The following is a 12,819-nucleotide window of genomic DNA, read 5'->3' as shown; positions in this document are numbered from 1 at the left end:
GCTAAAATAACGAAGGAGTGGCTTCACAACAACTCTGTGACTGTTCTTGAATGGCCCAGCCAGAGCCCTGACTTAAACCCAATTGAGCATCTCTGGAGAGACCTAAAATGGCTGTCCACCAACGTTTACCATCCAACCTGACAGAACTGGAGAGGATCTGCAAGGAGGAATGGCAGAGGATCCCCAAATCCAGGTGTGAAAAACTTGTTGCATCTTTCCCAAGAAGACTCATGGCTGTATTAGCTCAAAAGGGTGCTTCTACTAAATACTGAGCAAAGGGTCTGAATACTTAGGACCATGTGATATTTCAGTTTTTCTTTTTTAATAAATCTGCAACAATTTCAAAAATTCTTTTTTTTTGTCTGTCAATATGGGGTGCTGTGTGTACATTAATGAGGAAAAAAATTAATTGAAATGATTTTAGCAAATGGCTGCAATATAACAAAGAGTGAAAAATTGAAGGGGGTCTGAATACTTTCCGTACCCACTGTATAATACGTGTATATTCCATTTATCATTTTGTAACAATTGTGTTGTCTTTGTAACTGAAATGTCAGTACAATTACTGAAAGAAGCTAGTTGCATCAACCTGGGTATGAGTCCCTGTAAGAAAGACGTAGCATTCATTCAATCAAATGAGCAGTTTTTGAGCCAACTGCTGGAGTGCCTATTAAAACAGCAAGCCTGCCGAAGCAGCATGAGCACACAGCTCTGGCTGGTGTAGAAAAAAATATTCTTAAAGTTTGTGATTTACATATATTCAAAGAGAATTATAAACGTGTATGAAAATAGGTATTAAGAGCTCTTTTAATTTTTAATCCACATTTCTATAGTAAGGGTTAAATCATAAAAACCTGTGTCTGCCTATTTTATTATTTTACTCTTTGCAGCCACAAGCCACCAATATCTTGCTGCTAAGCTTATAAACTTTAGTCAAGGACACTGTGTACTTTGAGAGGGCTAAGCAGACTATTGTTTTAGAAATGCAGCTGCTTAAACCTTCAACCTTGAGAGATGCTTGGACATCAAGTAACTTTCATTTGAACAACACAATGTCTCATAAGTGGGTCCTCCCGATTTCAACTTAAAATGTGTACTTGATCAATGAATAAGTTTTGGATATCTGCACAGGGTATTACTGTAAGTAATGATTGCAGTTTCGGTAAAGTGATGGACATTACGTAATCGTGGGTTTGAACATTAGGTAATTATGGGAAGAACTAGAAGGAGGAGAATATTTTGCATAAGTGATAAGAATTATGATAAATGTAAGCTTGCTGAATTTGCTAATGGCTCATCTCGCTTGTTTTGAGTCCATGTATGCATCACGCAATAAAAGCTTGATTCTGCTGCCTTCCCGAGACTCCATGTGCCTTCTTTGAGCAGCATGATTCTACCACAATATAAAACTTGGTGACCAACCAACATGAATAGAGAAGAGGCTGAGTGCTGATCCGAAGGCAGGGACAAGGGTCCGGGAACACACACAGACGGCAGCCATCTAAACAGAGGGTAAGCAATACTTTTTCACTGTGAAAGTGTTTTGTGTTGCTTCCATGGAGACTGCCCCTCTAACGGAGAAGTGGAAACGGGCCTCACTAAAAAAAACAGTATAGCACAGAGGAGAAGATAGGTACACAGAATTTAAAGCAGAAAAGCCAGCTACGCTTTGCTGATTTACACTGTTTGCTGTAAGGTCACGTGATTGACTGAGTGTGTGTGTGTGTATGTTAAAAAGCTCGAGCTTTAGGGACTGACAGATACCACCATGGTGAGGCAAGGGGCTGAAATGGTCAGTCAAAGACCTATGGTTAAATGCTCCACTGTGACGACAATGGGGGGGGGTGCAGAGGCTGCACAAGGAGTTGCTGAACCTAAGCCATTGTGTAAACCAGTTGGGTGCAGGAGGCTGCAGAAGGGGCCGAATTTTGGTGATCACGCAGGTTATGGGTGCAGGAGGCTGCACAAGGAGTTATTGAGCCTGGACCGATCCTGAGGGGGAAGTATCGGGGGTGTCCAGATCACTTTCCCGGTGAATTGCACTTGGGCTGGCTGGTGCAGGAGGCTGCACAAGGAGTTGCTGAGCTTTAAGCCAGTCGTTAGAGAGGGTGCTGGAGGAGGTACGCTAAAAAGCCACATAGTGCTAAAAGCACCTCTGTTCCTTTGCCCATCAGTGGGTGAATTGACTCCAGGTGAAGACCCACGGCTACCGGCCCCGGATTAAAGACGGGGGTCTAATACGGGCAGGTGAAATTCCCGTAAGATACTGCTCTCGTTCTGTCATAGTAGTACAGTCTGGAGAGGACTGAATCGAGGCAGGTGGTGTGAATGAATAGTTATAGGGCAAGAATAGCTTAGTGAAGGGACTGTTTAATAGATGGTTTAGAGAGGGCTAGCATAGTGTGTGAATGAGCTAGTGTGAGGGAAAGACCGCATTAGAATAAATGACATATTAGTGCAGGGAAACGTGGGCAAGAATAGGTCTAGTATAGCAGCATTACAAAAATAGATAGGTGAGCATAGGATAGAATAGAGGTTATGGAGAACAAGGGGGCTCCGCCCCCTGCTCGCTTTGCTCACCTACCCCCGGCGTTTTGAACCCGTGCCCGCTGGGCAGCCACGTGTGAGAATGACGCACGTTTAATACAGAGCGTTCGCCCGTGTCTGTCCTGCTCCACAGACAGATTGAGGAGATCGTTCCTCCCCCAAACTATGTGACTCTTCAATTTCACGCGGGGGGGGGGGGGGTTAAATGTTAACTTTTAACATTATTATACAAAGTTATTGTCTGTTTTTCACCTGCATTATTATCTTTCTTTAATTTAATATTATTTTTTGTATCAGTATGCTGCTGCTGGAGAATGTGAATTTCCCATTGGGATTAATAAAGTATCTATCTATCTATCTATGTATCTACTCTGTGTTTTATTTTTGACCTTGCTTTATCCTGCTTGCGGCATGTCAGACGGTTCGCAGTCTTTCTCGTTTTACTCTGGGCAGGGGGGCTTTGTTCTGTAACCTGCTCTCTATGTGTTTGTCCCTGTTCTTTAACTGGAGCTTTGCCTGCTTGTTTTCCGGCATTTCAGATGCGCGTTGTAGACGTCTGCGTTCATTTATTTTGTCCCTTCACTCTCGTTTTTGTATCTCTGTGACTCGAGCTCTTTCGTTTTGAACCCGTGCCTGTTTCGTTTCAGCACTTTGAGACGCGCGCTGCATGCGTCTACGTTCATTGTGTCTGTCCATCTGGGCTCGTTTCTGTAACTGTGTTAGTTGAGCTTTGCGTTTTTGGAGCCGAGACATTTATTCTTCCGCGGTTTCAGAAGCGCGTTGTAGGCGCCGACGTTTATTGTTTTTTTTCAAGCGGGTTCGTGTTTGTGGTCCCGTTACTTGAGCCGTATCGGTTTGTACCCGTGATCGTGAATTCATGACTTGTTTGTTCTTTATCGTTAGTAATATGGATAAGTAATAAGGAGGATCGCAGTCACTGTTAATATGGAGCCTTTTCTGTGGTTGTACGGTTAATAGTGCATCATTGTAATGAGATCCACCTATGCTGCATAGTTTGAACGTGTTCAGATGACATATGTTTAATACGGACTGTTCGTTTAGTAATATGGATTACCCATGAGGTGTCGCGCCTGTATATGTATTGTAGTCCGTTGTGTTGTTGTTTATGTATGACGTCGTTTGTTGACGTGTGTTTTTTTTAGAAGTGCGTGGAATGTGCTGTATAGTCTGTACGTTGATTTCAGATGCGAGTTGTAGGCGAATGCTTCTATCGTAGTATCTGCCGTTTTCCGAAACACAAATCGCTTTCTGTAATATGTTGGGTTTGATGTGTGACCCTTTGAGGACTCCGTAGTCTGTTCCATTTAACTGTGTTGTGGGGGTGTGAGTCCTGTTTTTCAGTACCATGTCGGGCTTGATTTGTGAAGTTTTGTGGACTCCTTACACTGTCCCGTTTCACTGTTAGGCGGGGATAATCAGATTCAAATATGTTGTGTTGTCCGTATGTGTGGGTGTTTTGTATGATCTCGAGTGTTCGCTTTTGGTTGCTCTTCCGTTTTTGAGCCTCAATCTCGGGCTCGATGGGTGACCGTGTGTGGAGTCCTAAGTCTGTCCCGTTTCACTTTGGGGTGTGTGTCTGAGTCCTCGTTTTTGTGTGTTATGGGCGCGTTGCCTCATTTCATATTTCTGTTAGTGGAGGGGCGCTTTGTGTCTCATTTCTTATTTATGTTAGTGTGTGAAATCCGTAGTCTGTCCCGTTTCGTGTGCTATGGGCTTTGTGTGGCGCTTGTGTCTGACTCCTTGTTTATGTGTGCTAGGGGCGTGTTGCCTCATTTTTTATTTCTGTTAGTGGAGGGGGGCTTTGTGTGTCGTGGGTCTGAATCCTCCTTTTTGTATACGTTTCGTGTGCTATGTCTGTAGTCTGTCCCGTTTCGTGTGCAATGGGCTTTGTGTGGCGCTTGCGTCTGACTCCTTTTTTTGTGTGTGCTAGGGGCGCGTTGCCTGACTTTTTATTTCTGTTAGTGGAGGAGGTCTTTGTGTGTCGTGGGTCTGAATCGTCTTTTTTGTGTGCGTACCATTTCGTGTGCTATGTGGCGCTTGCGTCTGACTCCTTTGTTTTTGGTGTTCTAGGGGCGCGTCGCCTCATTTCTTATTTCTGTTAGTGGAGGGGGGCTTTGTGTGTCGTGTGTCTCAATCCTCTTTTTTGTGTCTGTCCCGTTTCGTGCGCCATGGGCTTCGTGTGGCGCTGTGTGCCATGGGTTTGTGTGGCGCCGGCGTCTGACTCCTTTTTTCTGTTTTTCCGTTGCTTGGAGGGGGGCTTTGTGTGGCGCCTGCGCACTACGTCTTTTGCGTCCACGGCCCATGTGCCTGCGTCCATCCGGTTTACCATTCTCGTTTAGTAATATGGATATGAGGAAATGGTGATAAATTGACTGAATATAGATTCTGCGCAGATATACATATAAGCTTTGCATATAGGGTTGAATATACATATAGTGTGTTATGAGCTTGAATAAAATGTAATTCTGTGTAAGTAAGTGCCAGTGTAGACCTGCAACTGCGTTTTTAGGTTAACATTACTGAATTACAAAAGCACCTAGGTGAAGTGAAAGTAATATATATATATATATATATAAAACACATAAATAAGGAATGATTGAGTGACAGACTGCATGAGTTCTGCTATCTCTCAATGGTAGTAAGATAAGTCACACGATCAGGGACAAGTGTGAGTGTGCAAGAGCACCGGGACCCAACTACTAGGTAATGAGAGATGCAATAAGGTAATTAAGCATATAACGAGTGTGAGTGGGATTTTGTAATTGAGCACACAGATTTTTGTTAGGTCAGTGTCCCTTTTGGGATGTATAGCAATTAGAGATATGAAAGCCAAAGTACTTCAAATAAGGTTAGTATAAATTACAAAAACCTTTGGAAGCAAGTCCTGTGATACACATAAAAGAGTAGGTTAGAGATAATGGAAGTAGGAAAATTTGAAAGTCTCAAAAAAAGGAAAGTAAAGATCGCATTAGCGCAAACAAACGGAAAATATTACTTGGGGAAATAACGGAACAGCGAAAAGAAATCGAGTAGTGTTTGAGGATGTCTGGGGGAGAAAAGAGACAAAGCAGTGAGACAAAAAGACAGCTGCTGTACAGGCTTTTAAATGCTCAAAGCGCCGCAAGAAATGCAGATCACGCAGCAAGCCAGCAGCTGATCGAGCAAAGAGGAGGTTAAAAAACAATACTTGGTGAAATAACGGAACAGCGAAAAGAAATCGAGTAGTGTTTGATAGATCACGCAGCAAGCCAGCAGCTGATCGAGCAAAGAGGAGGTTAAAAAACAATACTTGGTGAAATAACGAAACAGTGAAAAGAAATCGAGTAGTGTTTGAGGATGTCTGGGGGAGAAGAGAGACAAAGCAGTGAGACAAAAAGACCGCTGCTATACAGGCTTTTAAATGCTCAGATCACTGCAAGAAATGCAGATCATGCAGCAAGCCAGCAGCTGATCGAGCAAAGAGGAGGTTAAAAAACAACTGTTATTTGTTTCCCGTTGTGTCACCGTTTAAGAGGGCTTTTGGAGGAGCGGCCACGTCTACTTGGGATGCGTTCAGCACCCTTCTTCACAATGGCGCATAGCGCTGGTGGGAGGGGAAAGGGGTTGGCAAGCAAAGCCCCATAGTGTGTGTGTGTGTGCGTGTGCATATATGTGTGTATATGTATGTGTGTGTGTGTGTGTGTGTATATATATATATATATATATATATATATATATATATATATATATATATATTCCTTCATAGCAAATAAACAAACCACACGCCATCGCAACATAAAGGGACTTCACCTCTGATGCTGACGTCCGAGGTTCGATCCCCGTAAGGGGTGCAGTACAGTGTCTACACCTGATGAGCCCAAATAAGAGTGAAACATGTGTCACATACTCTTTGCATTATTTGACAGTAAACTATGTAATATATATATGATAAAGAATGATGGCAATTAAGAAGAGTTAAGTAAAGTGGATACAGCTGATACTGTAACTGGAGTCTGTTTAGAAGAAGTCTGATTGCTTGCAGTCAGCATATAGAAGAACAGAGAGAGAGAGAGAGAATACACTGCAAAAATGCAATGTGTGTTTTGCCAGGAAAAATCTGCTAAAGGAATAACAAAGTTTATTGGACGAAATTTCTTAAAGTAACTTTAATCCCCTGATTTAAATACTCTCACTTAGCTTAGGTTTAGTTTTTTCTGTGTACTAGGATTTCATAAAAGAAGCATAACTGAAACAAGCATAAGAAAATTAGGAGTGGAAAAAGTAAGCATATGGGAATTGTAAAAGTATTTTAAGTAGAATTTGGATAATAAAATGTAAGAGTACTGTTGAAAAAGTTAACCCAATTCAAATACTTGTGATTCATGTTAGTTCATATCAAAGAACAATTTGAGCAGTATTTACAGTTTGCTGAGCAAAACAGTCTTGAGAGAGGAGTAGGAGGAGACCACTAAAAGAAAAATTAAGAGATAAGAAAATTTGTGCGTGTATAGACTATATATGTGTATGTGTATATATTTATGTACATATTTGTGGGGAAATAATGTAATTACTGTAGATGAGACAGAAAGCAATGTGCACTGTATTTGGTATTATAGGTACCTACCACACCCTGATGTCTGTGTGTGTGTCTATGCTGAATTTATTCAGTGTGTATGTGCATCTTTTAAACCTTATCTTCCTTCTCACTAGGGCTGTGTGGATTGAAAGCAGCTTTTTCAAACTTAGTGTTTGAACCTAGAGAGAGTGGTGGAATGGTATGTATGAGTGAGGGAGTAAGCGAAACATGGACACCTCTGGGTAATGTAGTTCAGTTGTAATTTGCTGAAACTATCTTGTGTGTATAAAATATCAGATATAAATTTCCAGTGCTCTGAGCAAATTTGGGTTGAAATGAGTTTTGAATATGTGTTTTGTTTGATAAAATGAAAACGTCTTCACTTTTGGTTATAAAAATGTTTATAAATGTGCAAAGCATCTTTCCTTCAGATCCTGATCAAGTCTTAGGGAAAGATGCTCTTTTGATAAGTATAAAATAAAATGGAGACAATTTCTTTTCTTTCCTTTCTTTTTCCTGATGTGTGTGTGTGAGGTTGTGTGTTTTGGGAACTATTACGGTGGATTCTGTAGTGGCGCAGTGGTTAGCTAACATGCCCAACAATGGGAAGTGAAGGATCAAGCTTTTATGTTCTTTGTGTCGAGTTGCTGTATTCTGTGTGCCTGCGTAGCTTTCCCTGGGAGTGCTTTCTTGCTGTGGTATTGTACTGCGTGATTTCTCCATAGTTGGATTTGATCTTCTTGTCACTGACTCGGTTCGCCAACAGAGATCTCCTTGATCTGGAGACCAGCACCATATAGATCTGAAGAGGATTGTGTTGTGCTCCCTATTTGATGACGTTTAACACCAGCTAGCATCGTGGGAGGTTGATTGATGTTTGCTTGTCGTGAGCAGTGCACTAAGTGAGAGTGGAACTTGGTCTTCTTCAGAGTTCATTTCTTTTCTGTTTTCCTTTGCTGCAGTGTTTGTTTTCAAACATAGTGTGTGTGTGTAAACAGATGTCTTAAAGTGTGGTGAATTAAGAGAGGGCAATTAGAAGCCTGAGAGATAAAGGGTGTGTTAATGCTTCAAATAATAATACTGAAGTGAGTTTAAATGTGTTAAAGACAGTTATGGTGATTTTGTATATGTTATATAGTGTGTTAAAGGGATCCCTGTGTGTGCATTTAAAACATGTATAATCATGTTTGAGAGTGTTTGCATCAACATATGTGCTGCTGTTTGAAAGGATGAGATGAGTGATAAAAATGTGTTCAAGAATGGAAATACGTTTGTTCAAAATTTAAAAAATTAAAAGAGCTCTTAATTCTAAATAAAAGAGATATGAACAGGTGGTGTAAAAGTTCTCCAAATTAGGCATGATACTGTATGAGCACCCCTTTCCTTTAGCCAGGCTATGTATAAAAACTAAACTTGGCATATGAGCTATTTTGCTTTTCTTTTCTCTGTACCCTAATACGCTTCCATATGACACTTGGACGGGGGGCTACGACTTGCCTTTTCACTGCGACTTTGATATCTGACCACTTCTTATTCATTTCAGGCACTTTGCAACTTTCTGAACATGAACTTTTGAGTTTCTCTGCCACTCGATCAGCTTCCTTTTGTTGTTTATATCACTGCTTAAACCAACAAATAGTACGTTTTTCCTTGCCTCTACTTGGTATTCACTGAAATGTTTTTTTTCCTTGTGCTTTTGCCATTGTCTTTTCACAGAACGCAAAACATAAGGGGCTATTTATATTGATTTGAATATTCAAAAAGAGGCCTAATTCTGGGAGGGGCGGCAGGTGCATGCACGAGCGTTACATGTCACACACACCAGATTTATGTAGCGGAAGAACGAGGAAGTTGGCGTACACATACTGTTTGCATGAGGGCCCTGGAATGTATCAGTGAAAGAGTGTTCAAGATCAGTTGGCTTTGATAGGAGATTATGAGGTGAAAGAATCTAGTATTTTCGTAGGTTAAGATTCTGTGACAAAGGAGCCCTTTCTTAACATGGGTGGGAATGCGCCAATTTCCTAGAGGGAATTTAAAAAAAAAAAAAACAGATTTTGTATTAAAAGGCATTTTGATCTATTAATTTCTTTTCTCATCCCCTTCTTGTGTTATAGGTAACTTATATATTTTAAATGTGAAACAGATTGGAATGCTGGTGTGTATATGACGACAAAGCTGGTGAAAAGTTTACTTTTATAATTTGATCCTTTAATGAAACATTCCAGACAATTTTTATTAAGCCTGTAAACCCTAAAATAGAAATGTATGTGGTACTTTAATTAGTAACACAATTAGTGAAGAAAGAGGAAATAAAATAGTACTTGGGATATATGTATATATATTTTTTAAAACTTTTAGATAGCAGGTTACAGGTGTTAATAGATAGGTTCAGAGATAATTTTTGCTGATCTAAGTGACATATGAATTAATTTAAGGGTCGTTGTCAGAAGAAGTACAGTATTTTATACCATTTACCTTGTTAATCTTAGATACGGTCAATTATAAATTTCTGCATAAAAGGAAAAACGTTCTTAATATTTTACACATTTGAACATATTTTAACTGTTTTGGTTATAGTTAATGTCTAAAAATAATTAAGAATTTATCCGTCCAGACTGTGGTTTCTTTCTTGACCTTTGCTTACTATGCTGGAGGACTCAGGTCTACATTGCCTTCCATTTACGGGAAGAGTACGGTGAACACTGAGACAAATTTATGTTTAGAGTAACTGAAATTTTCTTGCTTTTTACAGGAACCTCCACAGAACATGGCTGTATAACTAATAACCTCCATAACAATCTACCTTCTCTTTGCTTTTGTTTGTTTTCAATCCCTGGATGTATTTTTATTCTCTGTAAGAGAACATTTGGCTTTTATTAAGTTGTTATATTAATGGGATCGGTTTCAGGGTTTTTTGCTGTCCGATACCTTGTTGCTCCACATCTCCTCTAATAGTAAATAAATATTGATACAAGTGCCAATAAGGGGGGTAGGGTTGTTATAGTAAATTTTAATTTTTGAAGCCTGACACCTTATGAGACATTATTTCTGGGATCAATTAAATAGCTACCAATGACGAATTAGCATGCTGACTATTTAAATGAAAATTTCTAAGTCTTTACACCAGCAGATGAAAGCGGCTCTTTCATAGTACTTCGTAGATGACAGCATTTGAAGTTGAACTGAGAAACTGGGCTTTGATAAAGGTCTGCAGATAAATCAATCATCTGACTCCAAGGAGAACCCAGCCATACCAGAGTGGGGATCAAGTCATGGATCAGGCCTTCAACTGACTGACTACTGGGCAACATACTTAAATTCCAGTCCAAAGCACCCCAGGTCACTGCTGCTAAGAACTCGATTGTGCTGGTGACGGTTGATAGCAAAAGATCATTGTGGTTCCAAATTGTAGATGGCATCCATCCACTTTGGACCAAGAGTTTTAGATATTGGCTTTTTGCCTTGAGGTATTGGACACTAAGACTGGCTTAAAATCCTCGCCAGAAATTAAATTTTGTCACACTTCTATTCTGCAGGGCTCATTATTCTTTGCTGGAGCCCACTTTACCTGGCTACAGTTAGTCCACTTGTTTGACAACCAGCAGTGTCTTTCAAAAAAGGATTTGAACCATGAAATTATTAAAGATATAGAAGGAAAAGCTAATTATCTGCAAGCAAAGTGGCATAAAGGAACTCATAATATGTATTTGTTGACTATTTATATTAATGGGAATACTACATGACTATTATGAATTCAAAGTGGTTGGGTTTCACTGGTATAGAAATTGGAATAATTAAATAATTAAAAAATGTGATTAGCATTACATGGTCAGCACCTAGTATATAAGCAAATGTGTAAGAGTAAATATTTTTAGATAAGTACTTTTATATGCCCTTTGATGCTTAGTATGAGATGATAAGTTACCTTTAAGGACCAATGATTTTTGTAATCTGGAGCTAATCAAAATCTAATGTAACACATCAAGAAATGTCTATTTGAGATTACTGTATGTTAAGTTACTATCATTGCAGAGGTAGTCCAGCATTACTAACTAGGTAACAACCAGGTATATCTCAACTTTGTTTTTTTTGGGTTTTTTTTAGTCTGTTTGCAAAGGAGCATTTGAGCAACATGAGTGAGAGTCAGCTGTGTTTGTATGACCAGCTCATCAATGAACCTTCTAATGACTGGGACATCTATTACTGGGCTACTGGTATGCTACAAGTAGTTGAAAAAATGTTTTATTATAGAAAATTAAAAATAAACTTTTTGGTGGGTGAAGGGGAGGTGGTAGGGGGAACTGGCAACAATAAAATGCTAATGCAGGCTACCATGTACAAAGAGGTCCAAATCTAACTGATTGTAATATCTTCTTGTTCTTTCCATCAGGAGCCCAACCAACACCAGGGGTATATTGCAATGAAGTGATGGACCAATTGAAAGAATATGCTAAGAATCACAATAGAGAGCAAAGACTAAGGCAACCTGATCTAGAATACCTGTTTGAGAACAAGCAGTAAGAACACTGAGCAAATGCTAAGAAGAAATGTATGCATCGGAGTATGTATTTGTATACTGTCTAGGCTATACATTTTTAAAGTAGAAAATTCTTGAGTTTGGATATAAAACTTTTATTACATTATAAAGCAAGCTAATCAGAATTAATGATACTCCTAACAAACATTTCATTGTTGACTATTTTCTGTCTTTGTTGAGCATTTTGTTTACTTGAGCAGACTGATGTTTTGTGATTCCCAGTAATTGATATAGTAGTTTTACATTAGTAAATTTTATAAGGAACTATATATGTAGTACCTTGGAAAAATATTTTTTAAGAGAATAAATACAGGTCTTTATCATGATGTTAATTTAGTAAAGCATGACATTTTTTATTAGAAATGCAAAGATCTTAGGACAACAAAAAAGTAAATGTGATTAAGAAAAGCCTTTGGCTATCAGCTCATATTTTTTACACATCACTTTAATGCTAAATACACTGGGAGCATGCACAAAGCATTCAAGTATTTTAAAAGAATTGTCTTTTCTTTTTTCTTTATGCATTCTTTCATTATTTATTATTTATAGTAGAGATATTCAAGTTTGATCCAGAAGAATCGCTGTCATTGTAGGTTTATTTTCAGCAAATTAATTAGGAGACTTACAAAATGAACCTTTATACTTAATTAAATTCAGTTTCTTAAAGTGCATTTTTCTTAATTGTTAAAAAACTGCATTAACAGTTTTTGTCTTCTTTTGTTAACCAGATGGCAATTAACATTGCAACACAAATTACAATAAAAACAAAAGTTGCTAGCTAACTTGATCTTGCTTAAGCCTGTGTTTGTTCTTCATGAAGTAACTTATTCACTAAAACGTTTTCAAAATAAATAAAATGAATATATTTCTTTATTCAAAACCATTTCAGTGATATTTAGAAAAAGAAAAATCCAGAATATTAGAAAACCTGACAAAAAATAACTCCACTATTTAATTATTTTCTCATAGTTATTTTAAATGACGTGCATTTGATCATTACAGGAGTTAAAACCTTTCAGTTTAATCTTTCCAATAGTCCTAGAAAAAGTCTTGTACCTTCATCTACATTTTATTTAGTATTTTTTTTATTTTTTTTTTGTTTGTTAGTTTATTTTATTTAGTATTTATTTTTTTGTTTGTTAGTTTATTATTTAAT

At 38.6% G+C, this 12,819-nt stretch overlaps 1 protein-coding gene across 1 annotated transcript in view; it reads left to right on the top strand.

Annotated features, from left to right (window-relative positions):
- sdhaf2 (succinate dehydrogenase complex assembly factor 2) overlaps nucleotides 1-12,445 on the top strand; it is a 64,693-nt gene extending 52,248 nt beyond the window's left edge. The window contains exons 3-4 of the mRNA XM_051922072.1: nucleotides 11,231-11,340; nucleotides 11,517-12,445. Of these exons, the coding sequence (XP_051778032.1) occupies nucleotides 11,231-11,340; nucleotides 11,517-11,647 (241 nt within the window). The 3' untranslated portion in view covers nucleotides 11,648-12,445. The remainder of the gene's footprint in view (nucleotides 1-11,230; nucleotides 11,341-11,516) is intronic.
- Nucleotides 12,446-12,819: the final 374 nt, after the last annotated feature.

Source organism: Erpetoichthys calabaricus, chromosome 2 (assembly GCF_900747795.2).
Source record: "Erpetoichthys calabaricus chromosome 2, fErpCal1.3, whole genome shotgun sequence".
Lineage (NCBI taxonomy): Eukaryota > Metazoa > Chordata > Cladistia > Polypteriformes > Polypteridae > Erpetoichthys > Erpetoichthys calabaricus.
This window is presented reverse-complemented; position numbering and strand designations above follow the sequence as displayed.